Below are 16,982 nucleotides of genomic sequence, written 5' to 3'. Positions count from 1 at the left end.
GCAGATGGAACAAATCAAGGTCACCTGTTTAGATGGCTAAATCCTTTTTACTAATATTTATGGAAAAGACATTTAAGATTTGTATTGCCCTTGACAAATCAGGTTCCAAATTACCTATCCCTCTTTTGTTTTTTCCTTTGGATAAGAGTTACCTTCCTGAGGGACTTCCCTGGTGGTCTAGTGGTAAAATATCTGCCTTCCAATGCAGGGGAAACAGGTTCAATCCCTGGTCGGGGAACTAAGATCTCATGTGATGCGGGGCAACTAAGCCCACGTGCCACAACTAGAGAGAGGGAAGCCCGCGCCACAACGAAGAGCCTGCACACCGCAACCAGATCCCGCCTGCCCCAATGAAGATCCCACGTGCCGCAACTAAGACCCAACGCGGCCAAAAATAAATTAAATTAAATTAATATTCAAAAAAAAAGTTACCTTCCTGAAATTTGCATTAAAGAAGATGGCCTGCATAAGAGCTCCTGGAGAAGACTGGGTAGAACATTTCTATCTCAAAGGCAGGGGAGGAAAAATGCAAGCTGTCCTAGGGGGATTTTCTTTCTTCCCTTAAAGCCAGATTTTTTTTTTTTACTTACAGCCTCTTAAGATAAATAGGGGAGATTATGGGAGTGGTAAAAGGATTGGTGGGCCTAGGGCTGTTTCTGGAGCCACACCTTTGGTCCTGTAAACACTAGAGTTCTAAAACAAGGACAGCTGTTTTTAATTCGTCAGATAATTGGGTGGCCACCTAAATGATATCAAAGTACCGACATACTCATCCACCTCTGTCGGAATGTTTTTCTTTCCTTCATTTAGCTTAGAGGAGAAGGCCAAAAAAAAATTTTTTTTTTTCTATCAGGCTCTGAATATCAGCTATGGTCACAGGCTTAGACAGATCTGTGGCCTCCCATCTTGGTAATCCATTTACAAAACCTTTTGAGGATCTTCCCTGGGTTCAAGAAATTCTTTAACTATGGCCCTCAGTTCAACCTTTGACCCCAAGAGGCTCACCTATAACCTCAGGTGGTCCCATTTCTAAAGATAACCATTTAGGGACTTCCCTGGTGGCACAGTGGTTAAGAATCTGCCTGCCAATGCAGGGGACATGGGTTTGAGCCCTGGTCTGGGAAGATCCCACATGCCGTGGAGCAACCTAACCTCGTGTGCCACAACTACTGAGCCTGCACTCTAGAGCCTGCAAGCCACAACTACTGAGCCCGTGTGTCACAACTACTGAGCCCGTGTGCCACAACTACTGAAGCCTGTGCGCCTAGAGCCCGTGCTCCGCAACAAGAGAAGCCACTGCAGTGAGAAGCCCACGCACCGCGACAGAGTAGTCCCAGCTCGCCACAACTAGAGAAAGCCCGTGCCCAGCAACGAAGACCCAATGCAGCCAAAAAATAAATAAATGAATAAAAATTTAAAAAAGGAGGATAGAGTAGTAGTTATGGCAGTTTTATAGTCTTTTATTGTAGGTACCTTTTATATGATCAATCTTTCATTAGCCTTCTACAACAAATCCTTCAATGAGGCTATTTTGGAATTTTGAAGCCTTTTGGGGCTTTTGCATACCAATTAAAATAGGTACAATAGTTTAAGATGAGAGCTTTCCAATTTAGGAGTCCTTCCAATTCAAAGGATCCAAGAAGCTAGCCCTACAAATATTTAGGAGTCTTTCCAATTCAAAGGATCCAAGAAGATAGCCCTACAAATAATTTCTGCTGCTAATCCAATTTTAGAAAAAAGAAAAGCTCTTATCACTCTTGTTTCCAGTAGACCCTGTGGGCAGGGGTCCAGGAGACTGACTGACATGGTAAGAAATTACCCTCTGCTGGCTTCTTCTGACTGTTTACGGACAAATCAGTTTGGAATGCCAAAGAAGAATCCCAGCTTTGTCATTTCAGGGCAGGATTTCCTTTGATTCCCAGTTAGGTAAGCACTTGCAAGCATCAGCTCTATATAAACCCAGCTGGTATCCCCATAGGTGGCTGTCCATTCAGGAGCTGTTTGACCTTTGAAGCACAATTTCCCATTATCAATTTGGTTGCCTAATTCAGAGAAAAGATATGATCTGAACAACTTTCTGAGGACAGTATGGTTGTGGGTGCTGCTTCTGAGTCTAGCTCTCCAAGGAATTACGCTAGGGTCGGTTCAGCTCTTTTACATGTCTTGGTTTCTCCCTCTGACAATCTAAAACCGCTGTGGGTGCTTGGAGCACTAGGTGATCAGCCTTTATCTCCTGCGTCCCTGGAAGAGCAGCATTTACTTAATTATTGTAGTGGGATCTGCTGTAATACTGCTACACATCTGAAAAATTGATCCTCAGACACTTCCACTAGGTTCTCAGTCACCTGAGGACACCTTGTGGCCAGAAGGAGCAGGTGTTCCTTGTTCTTGGGGCTGAGCAAGCTGTCTCTTGTTTCACTGGGCAAACCATTTGCTCAGACCATATATCAACTTGTTTTTTTGCTTTGTTCGTTTTTAATTTAAGCTAAATTTAACGAAACTCCAGCCACCTATGTTTCCCGGGGCCTCCTGCCTAGATCCCCCTAGGACCCTGACAAGGAAATGCACTGGTGCCCCTTAAGACTCCAAGTCTTAAGTACAAGAAAGCTTGAAAAAAAATTTGTAGGATCATCACTTAAATAATAAGACCTGGATATCAGGAGAACTCACCGGAACACCTGAAGAGTTCCAAGAAGCAGGTGGGGCTCAAAGGGCTAGTACCGAGCACCAGTTTAGGGTAGACCCCAGGTATCCTCTGGTGGGTGTCTCTGATATCCTGCCAACTACGCCATGCATGTTGACGAAAAAATTAATCAATAGTTGGTCTAAGAAAGGAATGGAAATTTTTATTTGCACCAACCTGAGGATTATAACCTGGGAGACAGTCTTTCAGAAAGCTCTGAAAACTGTCAGAGGTCAAAGTACAATTATATACGTTTTTGAGACAAAAGGATATACATCAGATGACATATTGACAGTTTCTACAATCCGGGTCTGCTCCTCCAAAACAAAACTGGGTCATCGTGACCCCTTAAACATTAGGAAGGAAGGTTATCTCCTGAGGAGTTATCAAGTGCTAAGCAGGTCATCCTGACGGTTTACAAAATTAAGAAGGAATGTTGTCTCCTAAGGAGGTCTGGTCAATGCAGATGCACAATACACACTAAAGGGGAGCCAGGAGGCCCGTAAGGGCAGAAAACCTTTTTACGTTTAAGTTTTTCTTGTCTTGCCATAAAACATGAATTTTATTTCATCACCCCTGTGCACATACGTACTCACAATTTGTCTTTGCATAGTTGAGATAATACTTCATACCTAATTTCATATTCTACACGTTTTTACTTTACATTCTTAGTGTGATAACTTGGGGGAACTATGTCTGTGTTTTAGCCCTGAGTCCAGCGGAGACAAGGGTGTGTGAGTGGCTGCCACTCGGCAGACCCAGGGCCAGCAGGCCATGCGTGGAGCCAGCTGCTGAACGGTTCAGGGGGCTCCTGCTTGCCCACCCTTTGGGCAGCGGCAGGGGCCTGGGCGCTGAGCTGGAGGCAGTGGTGGTGCGGGAGGAGTGGAGGGAGGTTGGAGGCCCCGCTCCACAGAGCAGGTGGGCGAGGCCGGTGGGCGAGGCCGGTGGGCGAGGGGAGGGTCTGAGCAGGGCCCAGTCCAGCCGTCTCTGTGAGTCCTGGATCTGCACCGGTAGGTAGTCCTTTCTCCCCCAGCGTGAGAGAGTTTCTCTTATCTGCACCTTTTACCTGAGCATAACTGTGGAAGTGCTTTGCTTTAAGCCGCCCTGATCCTCTTTCACAGGCATCGACTACAAGACCACCACCATCCTGCTGGACGGCCGGCGGGTGAAGCTGCAGCTCTGGTGAGTCAGGGGTTCTGCCCGGCCCCTGAGCACAGGGCGGGTCTGTCCAGGCCCTCAGGGGCTCTGGTACCACCTGTGGGAATATCCACTGCTTCTGCCCCAGCCTGACCTAGTGCCCCCCGAGGAAGATGAGATCTGTGTGGGCCTTGGAGTCTGTCCAGAGCATGTGGACGTGCTTCTGCTTCTCTAGTGCCCAGAGGGGCTGTGTGTCCTGACCAAGATCAACAGGACGGAGGGTGGAGGGTAGGAGGGCAAGAGGTCAGGGTGTCGCCTAGCTCTGGCCTGGGTCTCTTTCTTGGTCCCCACTCCAGGCAGCCCTGGCTCTGAGACTCTGGTCACACCCCTGCCCCTCCAGTTCCGAGGGTGGGGGACTAGGGTTTTCCTGCTGTGACTAATCCCTGAGTTGCCCCCAACCCATGTGGTTTTCCTGACCACTGTTACTAGCCCCTGTGTCATCCCCTCTCCTGGACCACCTGCATGGTCACTTGCATGGTTCCCTTCTCCCGCCTGACCATGCCAGATCTCTCCCCAAGCCACAAGTGTCTGCAGTGGCCTGGAGCCCCTTCTCCCACCCCCATCTGCCCCTAATCAGGAGCAGTCAGCCCCCAAGTCTGGGCCAGGAAACCTCTCTCCACGATGTCCCCTCAATGACCCTTTCCCTTCCCACTGCTGACCCTCAAGTCTCTTTTCCCTTCCTCCCTCCCCAGGGACCTCCTGAGGGCTCCCCTCTCAACCCAAACTTGTATGGGACTCAGAAAGCTGTTGTAACAGCTGCTCCTTTTTCCTTGGCATCTAAAACGAAGCCCCCTTGCCTGGTCCTGGTGGTCCATCTTAGTAAATTCCCCCACACAGGGCAGAGTCAATCCCGGAAGTGCTATTCTTCTTTATCCTCGTTAATGCACCCCCGGGTCACTTCCTTGTAGTGATGAACATAGGGATGCATCCACAGGGCTGACTTCATGTGACCTTTTATTTTTATTTATTTTTTTGGCTGTGCCACACGGCTTGTGGGATCTTAGTTCCCTGACCAGGGACTGAAGCCACCACGCCCTTGGCAGTGAAAGCCAGGAGTCCTAACCACTGGACTGGCCAGGGGATTCCCATGATCTTTTAGAGTTAATTGGAAGTGGAGTGACCCCATCAAATCCTTTGGCCTATTTCTCCCCCAGTGTAGACTCACATTCCTTACTACACAGCTTTATCTCCAAATTAAACAACTTTTTAAAAACTTAAATTAGACTTACTGAAATGTCAGAATTATTATGTTGAAACCCATCACTATTTTCTCTAGTTGACTTTTTAGATAATTAGAAAAGAGAATGAGCCCAAAAGGACATCCCAATGTCCAGATCTCTCCAGGGATAAGGTGCCCAATGTCTTGTTGGGGGCTCGGACTTTCTGTGGGATGGCCACCAACTGACAATTGTAAAATGCATTTGCTCTGGCTCCCGAGTTCAAAAACCTTGTCGTCGGGAAGCAGTGATTTCTTCTTACAGACTTTCAACATCTTTTCCAGGGATACGTCGGGTCAGGGAAGATTTTGTACCATATTCCGCTCCTACTCTCGGGGCGCACAGGTAACACCCCTGAACCGGGAGGTCAAGCTGACTTTGTTTTTCTTTTTTGTTTTTAATTAATTAATTTATTTTGGCTGCTCTGGCTCTTAGTTGCAGCACGTGGGCTTCTTAGATGTTGCATGCAGGCTTCTTAGTTGCAGCATGCAGACTCTTAGTTGAGACATGCATGTGGGATCTAGTTCCCTGACCAGGGATCGAACCCGGGGCCCTGCATTGGGAGCACGGAGTTTTACCCACTGGACCACCAGGGAAGTCCCTCAAAGTGACTTTAAATAATGACTTTTGGAATGTTCTTTAATGGATACTTGGAGGACAAGGCAATTAGCTCACATACAAATTGATGCCAGAGTCTAAAAAGTGTGCCCAGGACTGTTTGGTGGCTCCCAAGCCCTCTGCATCAGGGATGTGTGTGTGCATGTGTTACATTTGTATGCACGTGTGCACAAGCAGTGTGTAGGCACGTGTATCTACACGTGTGTACATAAATATGCAGGCATGTGGGCTGTGTGTGCACCGTGTTCATGTGCGTGTGTGTCTGTACGTATGTGAGAGCCCTCCGTCCAGGTGGGTGGGCTCTGAAGTACCCCCGCATTCCGTGTCCCTGGACCAGCTCATGAATGTGGGGAATTGAATTCCAGCCCCCAGCTCACATTCACATTTGAGGGTTTATCAATGAGCTTATGAAATATCACTGGAAGTGATCATATAACTGCTACATTTGGCAGACAAATCAAAATAATATGTTTTGTGTTAACATAAGTAAAATGGCTATTTAGCTGGTTGTGAGTGTGTGCCTGAGTGGCTTGCGTTGCCACAAGTGACTGTGCCTCCCCCCAGGGTGTGATCCTGGTCTACGACATCGCAAACCGCTGGTCCTTTGATGGCATCGACCGGTGGATTAAGGAGATCAATGAGGTATGACATGGCCAGGGCTCCGTCCATGTGGCCCTGTGAGGGGAGGCGGGCTGGGGCGGCCAGGGCACGAGGCTCCAGCCACAGGGAGGAGGACGCGTCATGTCCCAGCACAGGATCAGGCCCTGCATGCAGTCAGGTAGGTTGACAGGTGGTGACCAGGCTGCTGCCTGCTGGCACCCTGACCAGCCCAACTGCCAGTGGAGACGTGGAGTGGTCAGTCCCACCCACTGAGTGAGTGTCCTGGCGCGGCCGTAACAACTCACCACAAACTGTGTGGCTGAAAACAACAGAAACGTATTCTCTCAGTTTTGGAGGTCAGAGTCCAAAAGCAAGGTGTCGGCAGGGCCGCGATCCCTCCAAACACTCGAGGGAGGATCCTTCCCGTCTCCTGCAGTTTTTGGTGTTGCCAACAGGCCCTGATCCTTGGCCTGTGGACGTGTCACTCTGTCTCTGCTCTACCATCACGTGGCCTCCTCCGTGTGTCCTATGTCTTCTCCACTTCTTATAAGGACACAGTGACTGGATTTAGGGTCCACCCCAAGATCCCATCTTAATTAATTACATCTGCACAGACCCTCTTTCCAAAAAAGGACACATTCTGAGGTTCTGAGTGGACACCATTCACCCCGGACACCCATGGTACCAACAACAAAGCCTGCACGTGACCCACTTTCCTTGCCCTTCTGTCACCCTTTAGCACGCCCCGGGGGTCCCTAAAATCCTGGTGGGGAACCGCCTGCACCTGGCTTTCAAGCGGCAGGTCCCCACGGAACAGGCCCAGGCCTATGCGGAGCGCCTGGGTGTGACATTCTTCGAGGTCAGCCCGCTGTGCAATTTCAACGTCACTGAGTCCTTTATGGAACTGGCCAGGATTGTGCTGCTGCGGCATGGGATGGACCGGCTCTGGAGGCCAAGCAAGGGTAGGTGTCCGTCCAGTCCACCCTGCAGCCCCGCCAGTGCTCAGCCTCCCAGGACCCATTCCCCAGGCCACTGTCTCCATTCTCCTAAATCAGGGCTTCTGCCGCTTGGCACTAGTGCCATTTGGGATGGAGTGTCCTCTGGTGGGGGCACCGTGTGTGCTGTGGGTGAGCTGCATCCCTGGTCTCCCTGCCCCCATTTGTGAAAACCACAAATGTCTCCAGACTTTGCCGAATGTCCTGGGGAGTCAAAATCGCCCCCAGTTGAGAAGCACTATTATGAATGTTATTTGTTAGGACCTTGATTCCAAAAGGAGCCAAAGCCCTGGGTCGTGTTTCTTCTGTCTGATCCTCCAGGGGTTGAGGGGTGTCCCGACTGCATCAGGGGTGAGATGCCGTTCCTCCTCCCAGCAGGCCCCTGGGAGCCCCTCTCTATCTGAGCAGGGACCCTGACTCACAGAACGAATGATGTAGGTGAAACATAAATGACAGCATTTGCTTTTCTGGTGTGTTCTCCAATACATCTTGATAAAGCTGATAACACGTTTTTAGTGTCAGCTACTCAGTTGGGGAAGCATGTCTCCTGAAGCCCTTGGTCTCCGACCCCCAAAGTTGGTCACGTTAGGCCTGAGGAGACCTCATTGGCCATCGCTGGGCAGTCCACTCACCTCTCAGACCTAGAGGGAGAGATGGTGGGGGTCTCAAGTTTGGGGACAAACTGGATTTAAGGTGATGAAAGCAGGACCACCCATCTCCAATCACTGCACGTGGGCACAGGGTGGGACATCTTGCCCCAGAGTCCCAGAGAGGAGGGCGGACAGGTGTGTGGCTGGCCCTGCGTTGGCCCCGTGCCCAGGACAACACAAATGAAATAGGTTTTCTTTTCTTTCCCAAGTACTGAGCTTGCAGGACCTGTGCTGCCGGGCAGTGGTGTCCTGCACGCCCGTGCACCTGGTGGACAGGCTGCCACTGCCCACGGCCCTCAGGAGCCACCTCAAGTCCTTCTCAATGGCCAGCGGCCTGAATGCCAGGGTGATGCATGGCCGCCCCTGTTCCCTCGCCACCAGCTCCGGCCACAAGAGGACCAGCCTCCGAAAAGCGAAGGCCGCCCACCTTCCCCAGAGCCCCCCCAAACGCTGCACCAGAAACAGCTGCAAAGTCTCCTGAGGAGGGCGCGAGGCAGAGGAGTGGCACAGGTGGGAGGCAGGAGGCCGCTCTGGATGCAGACACCCGCCAATGTCACGGTGACCCCGCGGCCCTGAGCAATGAAACTGCGGCCGGTACCCTGCATACCTGACATGTCTGCGTGGACAGGCGTGGGGGGCTCTTGTTTCAGACGTGTGTTTATAAAGGGACGACCTTCTCTTGGTAACATGGAATTCTGAATGCTACTTAGATCATGATTGCAGTGCAATTTTTTTCTTAAAATAAGTGCTTTTTATAAGAATGGTGACATGCGTGTGATGAGTATAAATTCTAGAGAATGAAACGCAAGGATGGAGAGAGAAATTAGAGTCTTTGACGTTACGCAGGGCCTTTTTGTAAACCTTTTTAATGTCAAAGCACTAATTTATAAAATGCCACAGATAAGTTAGAGATTAGGCACAACAGATCTGTCCAGCTCGTGTATGAAACGGATTTGATCGAGTTTTTGCTATGTTATTTACTACGTTTTGGGATTAATAAGTGATTTATATGCATATTTTTCTGTAAATCTACATTTTTTTGTACAAGATGTTCCATGAGTTATGAAGCTAAGGGAAGAAAATGCCAAAGATATCTCTAGTTACAGCGAACATACCACAGCACAGTTACGCCAGGTCCAGATCAGCAAGAAAATGTCACTCCAAGCCTGAAGTTTCAGCTAAGAGTGAAGTGAACACTGTTGTTTAAGAAAATTTCTCAACAATAAAAAGTATACTTCCCTCTTGGTAGAATTGTTGGCTGCTTCTTTCCAATTTTCCATTGGAAAGAATGGAAAGTTATACTTCCATTCAATGGAGAAGTGGTGTACTTCCATTGCCCTTTTTTTTTTTTTTTTTTTTGCGGAACGCAGGCCTCTCACTGTTGTGGCCTCTCCCGTTGCAGAGCACAGGCTCCAGATGCACAGGCTCAGCGACCATAGCTCATGGGCCCAGCCGCTCTGCGGCATGTGGGATCTTCCCGGACTGGGGCACGAACCCGCGTCCCCTGCATCAGCAGACAGACTCTCAACCACTGCGCCACCAGGGAAGCCCTATTGCCCTTTATTCCCTTTGCTTTATATCACCTGTTTCAGGCACCACAATCAGTGCTAGTGCCTGGTGTTGGCAACAAGGCTGTGTCCCTGTGCCATTGATTGAAAGGATGCCTTTTCCTGAAAAGAACACAGAGACAGACAGTGGGGAATGAAGGACCAGCCGTCCAGCGGGTGCCTGTCTGCGGAAATAGTGGGCGGTACTCTGGCCCCAGTGGACATGTTGTCACCTCCCTGCATGAGCATAAAGATCAGAGCTGACTCAGCTAAGACTCTGGGCAGGGTCTCCTTCCTGGTTCTACCACTAGATTCTCTGTGGCAGCTGGAGGTTGCAACAACGGATTAAAAAAAAAATAACTTGAAAACATACAGATGTCCTCGGTTTCTGTTATTTACAGATTTTTAGAAATTTAAAGGACCCTAGAATTGGGAGCAACACTTTTATTCAGAGACGGTGGAGCCGAGGCCCCGAAAGGAGGAATGTGCTCGGCCATGGCTGGTCACCCTGCCCCCTGGGCACAACAGGGACAGATGTGCACAGGGGAGCAGGCGAGGGCATAGCAGGTAAGCCTTGAGGGGACGGTCCCTCTGCAAGGGGCTGCGGGCCTGGGAGGACTTGCTGCCGGGCCATCACACCCTTCTCTCTGCTAGGCAGTGGATGAGAGAGGAGAGTGAAGGGCTGACCTGCTGACCACGAAGTCTGATGGCTGCGGTGGGGTGTCACTTCCCCGACTGCCACAAGCAGAAACGAGGAGGGGTCCACCCTGGATGCGAGCCCCTCTCCCCTGCCCCTTGAAGGGCGCACGGAAGTAGAAGGTGCAGGTTTCCAAGGTCGGTGGAGGTGGGGAGGCTGAGGACGGACACCTGGTCACAAGCCTAAATTTGGTCCCTTTTCGTTGTTTAATTGAAGGACAGCTGGGGCCACCAGAAGTTGGAAGAGGCAGGAGGGGGCCCCCCAAGAGCCCTGCCCACACCTGGATTCAGACTCTGGCCTCCAGAACTGTGAGAGGCACATTAATGTTGTTTCAGGCCCTCCAGTTTGTGGCAATTTGTTATGGCCACCCCAGGGCTCACACAACAAGGAAATAAGTTATGCTTCACAGTAGAAAGTACTATTAAAGTGACATTTCTGTGAAATGAAAACAAACCCTAATACAGAACATATTAAGTACAAATATGCATGTTTTGGTGGTGAGCATACCGAAATCAAAACTGAAATGTAAACTGAACCTTGGAGAAACTGCTCTCAAACTTCGCCATTTTCTTCCATGGCCTCACTGCTGGCAAAATCCACCCCAAGTATAAACAAGAAGACCAGATTGTGTCCCAGCTGCTTGTAATTCTCTTTTCAAGCATCTAGATTCAAAATATATTATGTACAATTATGTCTTCAATTGCCCTGTGAAAATTACTGCAATGCAGAATAGTTTCCTAGACTGAGAGCTTACAACTTTGATGAGGAATGATCCAGGCAAATATTGAATCTGGAAAAAATGTCAATTATGAGCTTGATAATATTTGTTTCGCCAAAGAGATGGAGATGGAGATGCTTCCCTTTGCGGGAGAATTGCGTCATCAAAGTAAATGTGGATTTGAAAAGCAAGCCTGAAGCTGCATGTATTGGGGAACTGGGGGGAGGGGGCTGAGCTGTCATGGGGGCAGGGGATGCACCCCGACCCGCCAGGAGGGCAGAACCCTGTGTTCACTGTGTTCACTCCCCGCTCCCTACACACCCTTGGGCCTCGCTTCCCTTGGGGCACCGACCTCCACTGGGTGTGTCATCAATATGGTGACCTAGTGAATGAGGATGACAAAGCCTCAGAACAGGGCAGCTGTTGATATAGATGCTTCTGCCTGGCAGTGGGCAGATGGATCAATGGTAGGTAATGGGAGCCACTTCTCCATACAGGCAGTGGGTGCCCAACATGGTTCCCTACCCTGGCAAGGGTCAGGCTGGCCCTGCCACTCCTCACCTCTGACCCTTGATCCCCGACCCTCATTCCTCAACCAGCCTGAACTCGGGGTCAGGGTCTGGCTCCATCTGTTCTGGCTTCAGTGGAATACTTGGGTCTGTGCTCTCCTTCTTCAGATCTCTGGAGTCTCACATACCTTTCTTCTCAAAAAAGGCTGGCTCCTGCCAATCAAGTTTTGGCTTTTATTCCTACCTTCTCTTCCCTGCCTCAGTCTAGAACTCAACTGTGGAATACTGCTTCTTTCACTCTACTTTCCCACGATAACAGTGGAACCAGCCCAGGTACAGAGGCCTCTGAGTCACTGTGCAGAGGAAGACAGAGGCAACAAGGAAGAGTTCCAAAGTCTACCTTGCCCCAACGTAGTTGCTGTTGCTCCAGCCTTTACCCCTCCTAGGTGAGGCAGCCCAGAAGTGCTTTCACTGTCGTCAGCCAAAGACCACCAGGAACTCAGTTGACTCACTGCAATGAGGGAGACCTCCTATGGTCAAGAACCGGGGACATTTCTGTAGGAGGATGTTGGAAGGGACTCAGACTAGCACTTGTGGTAGGAGAGCACATTGCTGTGTTCGATGCTTTCAGGGAGCAGCGGTGATTCCGGGATCGCTGTCTTAGTAACTCCTATCTAGAAGGTGTGAAGACTGAGCAAGGTTAAAGCTGTTGCTGGTAAAAGCAGCAGCCGCTCAGGCACCAGCATGCGGTCTGGCCTTTGCTGGCTCGGATGCTGCCCCATTCTGGACTGTGTTCATGCAGGGTCTTGCCTTTATGCTGCCCCTATCAGCCTGAGGGGCCTCGTCCAGGGAGCTTTCATATCCGACCCTGCCCGCTGTGGCCAGGCTGTGTGTGCCAGAATCTCCGGTGCTCTTTCTGTGCCTGATGAGATGACAGGAAGACGGCTGTCTAGCCCAGGAGTGGACTTGGCACTCGGGTCTAGAATATGCCTGTCTGCCGCGTCAGAGACTAACTTTCTACTTCTGCTGGAGGACAGTGCCTTGTGCGGCTCAAAGCTGGTCAGCATTGTCTGCTGGTTTCCTGATTCCTTGCTGCAAAATTTTATCGTTGCTTTGTGGGCCACTTTAGAAATGGGGGTAATGGATGGTAGCTTTTTGAAGGTTCTCTGATTGTTTTACTAGTTAAACACTGTATCATACGAAACAACCTTACCTCTTGCAGATGAAAGGCGAGACCAGAGGGCCCTCTGGGCGGGGACCCTAGGGCCAGCCGCTCCTGCCTCCATGGCCACTGTGTTGGAATAGGACCATGGGCTGGCTCCGCAGTGCTGGGAAGCCCAGAGCCTTACTTGATGATGTGTTGTGTCCCAGGGGCTGTGTGTCCTGGGCGGAGGTGGTGGTAGGCACGGCTCTGTGATCTGGAGGACTCTGTGTGTGGGGGAGCTTGGTGTCTTGGGGAGCTCTGTGTCCCTGAAGACGGTTCTGTGTGTCCTGGGGGGGGGTTCTGTGTCTTGGGGATTCTGTGTCCTGGGGGCAGCTGTCTGTGGGTACCTCTGGGCCGTGGGGGGGTATGTGTCCCTGTGGGGCGTCTCTCTCTGAGGAGATGGAGGGTAGGGGGTGGGAGGGTCTATACGTTCATATACAGTCTACCCTTGAACAACGCAGGGATTAAGGGCGCCCGCCCTCCACGCAGTCGAAAATCCGCGTGTAATTTATAGTCGGCCCTCCTATCCTCGGTATCTGCGGTTCTGCATCTGTGGATCTAACCAACCAGGGTAGTGTAGCCCTGAGGCATTTACTATCGAAAAAAATCCTCGTGTAAGTGGCCCTGAGTTGCTCAAGGGTCACCTGTACTTCCATTTCCTCACTTCCACTCATTTTGCTATTTTCGCGTACATTTTACTAGCATACCTGTTAAAAACTCCATAATGCATTGTTATTTTTACTGAGATACTTATCTTTTTATCAACTAAAAATAGAAAAGTCTCTTATGCTTACCTTAATCTACATGATTTCCGGGGGACTCGAGTTACTGTGGGGGACTGGGTTCTGCGTGCTCCTGAGGGTCACGGGGCAAGGCTGTTACTGTTTTGTTTTTTAATTTATTTATTTACTCATTTATTTTTGGCTGCGTTGGGTCCTTGTTGCTGCGCTTGGGCTTTCTCCAGTTGTAGTGAGCGGGGGCTACTCTTCATTGCCGTGCGCAGGCTTTTCATTACGGTGGCTTCTCTTGTTGCTAAGCACGGACTCTAGGCGCGTGGGCTTCCCTAGTTGTGGCTCACGGGCTCTAGAGCGCAGGCTCAGTAGTTGTGGCGCACGGGCTTAGTTGCTCCGCGGCATGTGGGATCTTCCCGGACCAGGGCTGGCACCCGTGTCCCCTGCATTGGCAGGCGGATTCCCAACCACTGCGCCACCAGGGAAGTCCCTGGGCTGTCCCTTTGAATCGCCGCCCCCTGGAGGGCTCGTTGGCACTGGGGGTCTCCTCCCGCCTGGGACAGGTGGTTCCCGCCCCCAGATGCGCCCTCCACAGATGCGGCCCCTCCCCTCAGACCAGGCCCCGCTCCCGAACCGACCAGACCAGCCCTCTTCGGGCAGGCCCCGCCCCCCATAGACGTGACGCTCTCGGAGCTCCTTCCCCGCCCGGCAGGCCCCGGGTGGATGTGCTCGGCGCTCCGCGGCTCTGGCTGCGCGCGCAGGCGGTGGGCCTTTCGCTTCCGGCCGCGGCGGCCTCGGAGCTGGCCAGAGGGACCCCGGTGGCCTGCCTCCCCGAGCGGCATGCGGCGCTGAGGCGCGGTGGACCCCGCTGCGCCATGAACCTCCTGCCCTGCAACCCGCACGGCAACGGGCTGCTCTACGCCGGCTTCAACCAGGACCACGGTGAGGGAAGCCCGTCGACTGCCCCGGCCCTCCCGACGCCGCTGCCCCTTCGAGCGGGGTCCCGCCCTCGGCGCCCTGCGGCAGCGTCCGTACCGCGTCCAGGCCGCTCGTTCCCTCCTCCCCGGGCGCCTGTTCCCCTCCCCACGGCGTTCCCTCTCCTTCGCCCGGCGTCCCTCCCCTCCCCCCCGGCCGCCCCACCTCCCAGCCGCTCGCCCACCGCCCCGACGCCCACCCCTCACCCCGGTCGGACGGTGACGGGATTTTCCGGGCGGCGTCGGTTCTTTCCTGTCGCTTTAGGGTCCCCAGCGGCCGGGACGGGGTCGCGCTGAGGTGACCCAGGCTCAGGACCTCGTCCGCGAAGCTCCTCGTCTTTTCTGTTGATTTTCATAGGAAAAAAATCGCCGGACTCACAGTTTATTCTTTTGTTGGGTGGAAACCGGATCGTCCAGCACGGCTTTGGGGAAATGGCATTTTTCGCGTTTCCGAGTCCGGCGGGCTGGGGGGCTGCGCCCCACTCTCACCCGGGGAGGGGGACCCGCGTCGGTTCCGAGTGTTCGCTTTGGAAGCCGGCTTGAAGAGAATCCAGAAGCGGGAACTGCAGGACCCGTATCTGTGGAGCTTGTTTGGTGTAGAGTTAAATAGGCCGGGCGGAGGTGGCCCCGCTGTGTCAGTGCGTGGGCACTTGGGCTTGTGGGGTTATGGCTCCAAGGTCCTGACTGTGGGGCCCCGGGAGAGTTAAGTGTGTCTGGGAACCGAGGCGAGGCAGGGGTTTTCCTTCGGGGAGGAGCCCTTGAAGGCAGGAAGTGTTCTTGGAGGGGTGGAGGTGGACGTGGGGAAGAACGTGGGATGGGGGCGGCTGGGCTGGGGACCGCAGGTGGTGTGGCCCCACGTTGGGGTGCCCTTTTGGGGCCACATGTTGGGCATCCAGCAGTATGTGGCAGAACATTTGGGGTTTTGATTTCCATAGGAGGGCCAGTAGGTTTTTCAGTAGGTTCTGATAATAATTGAGAACTCTTTAAAGAGTTAACCGTGTTACAACTCCTTAAGAAATGTGTTTTCAATGGAAAGAGGTGACTGGCTGATAGTAGGGGAGGGGAGAGGCAACCCCGAAAAGCAAACACAGAAGCAAAAAGCTTACTGACTGAGGCCCTTTAAAGGCAAGATCTTCTACACCTGCCTTAGTGCCAGATGAGGCATCTTTGTACTAAGTTTCAGTATAGTAATTGAGGCTCACGATGATGCTGATTATTTTAGAAACCAGTGAAGTTTATAATGTTTTTTTATAAAGGTTTCATCAAAGATTATTTAGAAAATACAGCACTGGCTTTTAGATGGATATATTTCAGTTATCTGAAAAATACACTCTCACTTTTGTAAAACCATTTCATTTCATTGTAATAAATTACAAGTAAAGCTTACAGTGTTGCTGGAAAAAAATATACTTTTATACTTAAGCTTCTGCTTACCCTTAGCCTAATTTCCTATAATGTAAATTTATGCCATATTGTTGAGTTCATTATATTTTGTTTTTATACTGATTTTTAATTTTTACTCAGCTTTTTTAGCACTCGCATTGCAACTTTAGAAACATCTGCTTATAATTTTAAATTGTTTAAACTTTTGTTTTCTCCCAAAGATAACTTGCATTACAGTTTTCAAGATTCTGAGGTGTGGATATGTACATTTCTATAATCTGGCTGCCGTTTTTCTTTCTCTTCCCGTGGGAAACACAGGGTTTGAGTACACACACCTTCTCTGTAGACTAGCTTGTCCTGCCTCGACCGAGACTGAGGCTGACTTCGCCGGCTCACTCTGCTGTGGTTCTGGAGTGTGGGCTCAGAGCACTTGCATGTGGACTGCACATGGCTCATGCGTAGAAGAACGCCCTTCAGTGATTCTGATGCCCTGTTGCCAGTCGGCTTCCTCTGCACTGTGCTTGGTCACCAGCTGTTGGCTTGGACACTTCTGTGTGGGGAAAAGTTTTGTTAAGATAGCAAGAATGAGAAGATTAATGCCAACTTTTGTATGATAGCCAAGTAAAATACGTTAATTATTTCCTCTACCCAAAAAATAGCAAGGATAATGCCTAGCCTCCTTAGTGAGTGGTTTCCAGTCTTGTGGTATTTGTAGTACCTTTTCTTCTGGCTTTTCATTGAAGCACACTATTCTTACAGAAAAGTGCTCGTATCCTAAGTATTCTGCTTGGTGAATTTTCCAAACTGAAAACACCTTCCACAGCACTCAGGTTAAGAAACCAAACACCTGGCCACCCTGTGCTCCTTCCAGCCACTCCCCCATTCGACTTCCAATGACATAGATTAGTTTTGCCTATCCGTATTGTATTTTGTTTCTGGCTTTTTTATTCAGTATCATGTTTGTGAGATTTTTTTTTTCCATACTGTTGAGTATAATTGTAGATCATTCTCATTGGTGTGGTGTTTCTTTGTGTGAATATATCACAGTTCATTTATCCATTGAACCATTCGTAGGTCTTTGGGTAGATTCCCAGTTTGGGGCCATTATGAGCATAGTGGTGCTGCTGTGCGCATTCTAATACCTGTCTTTTGGTGAACGTATGTTGTCATTTCTGCGAGGCTTGTATACCTAGGAGTAGAATTGACAGCGGTAGTCGTGCAAACAGTTTTCTGCAGTGATTGTCCTGGTTTGCCCTCCA

At 50.7% G+C, this 16,982-nt stretch overlaps 2 protein-coding genes across 3 annotated transcripts in view; both read left to right on the top strand.

Moving 5' to 3' along the window:
* RAB40B (RAB40B, member RAS oncogene family) overlaps positions 1-9,732 on the top strand; it is a 28,588-nt gene extending 18,856 nt beyond the window's left edge. The window contains exons 2-6 of the mRNA XM_082679271.1: positions 3,805-3,865; positions 5,382-5,442; positions 6,280-6,357; positions 7,055-7,277; positions 8,170-9,732. Coding sequence (XP_082535397.1) covers positions 3,805-3,865; positions 5,382-5,442; positions 6,280-6,357; positions 7,055-7,277; positions 8,170-8,441 — 695 coding nt within the window. The 3' untranslated portion in view covers positions 8,442-9,732. The remainder of the gene's footprint in view (positions 1-3,804; positions 3,866-5,381; positions 5,443-6,279; positions 6,358-7,054; positions 7,278-8,169) is intronic.
* Positions 9,733-14,154: 4,422 nt separating this feature from the next.
* Positions 14,155-16,982, top strand: part of WDR45B (WD repeat domain 45B) — a 29,590-nt gene continuing 26,762 nt past the window's right edge. For both annotated transcript variants that reach the window (XM_082678935.1, XM_082678934.1), the window contains exon 1: positions 14,155-14,308. In XM_082678935.1, the coding sequence (XP_082535061.1) occupies positions 14,242-14,308 (67 nt within the window). In that variant the 5' untranslated portion in view covers positions 14,155-14,241. The remainder of the gene's footprint in view (positions 14,309-16,982) is intronic.

The sequence above is a fragment of the Grampus griseus genome (genome assembly GCF_964374135.1).
Source record: "Grampus griseus genome assembly, chromosome: 20".
In the NCBI taxonomy this organism is placed as follows: domain Eukaryota; kingdom Metazoa; phylum Chordata; class Mammalia; order Artiodactyla; family Delphinidae; genus Grampus; species Grampus griseus.
This window is presented reverse-complemented; position numbering and strand designations above follow the sequence as displayed.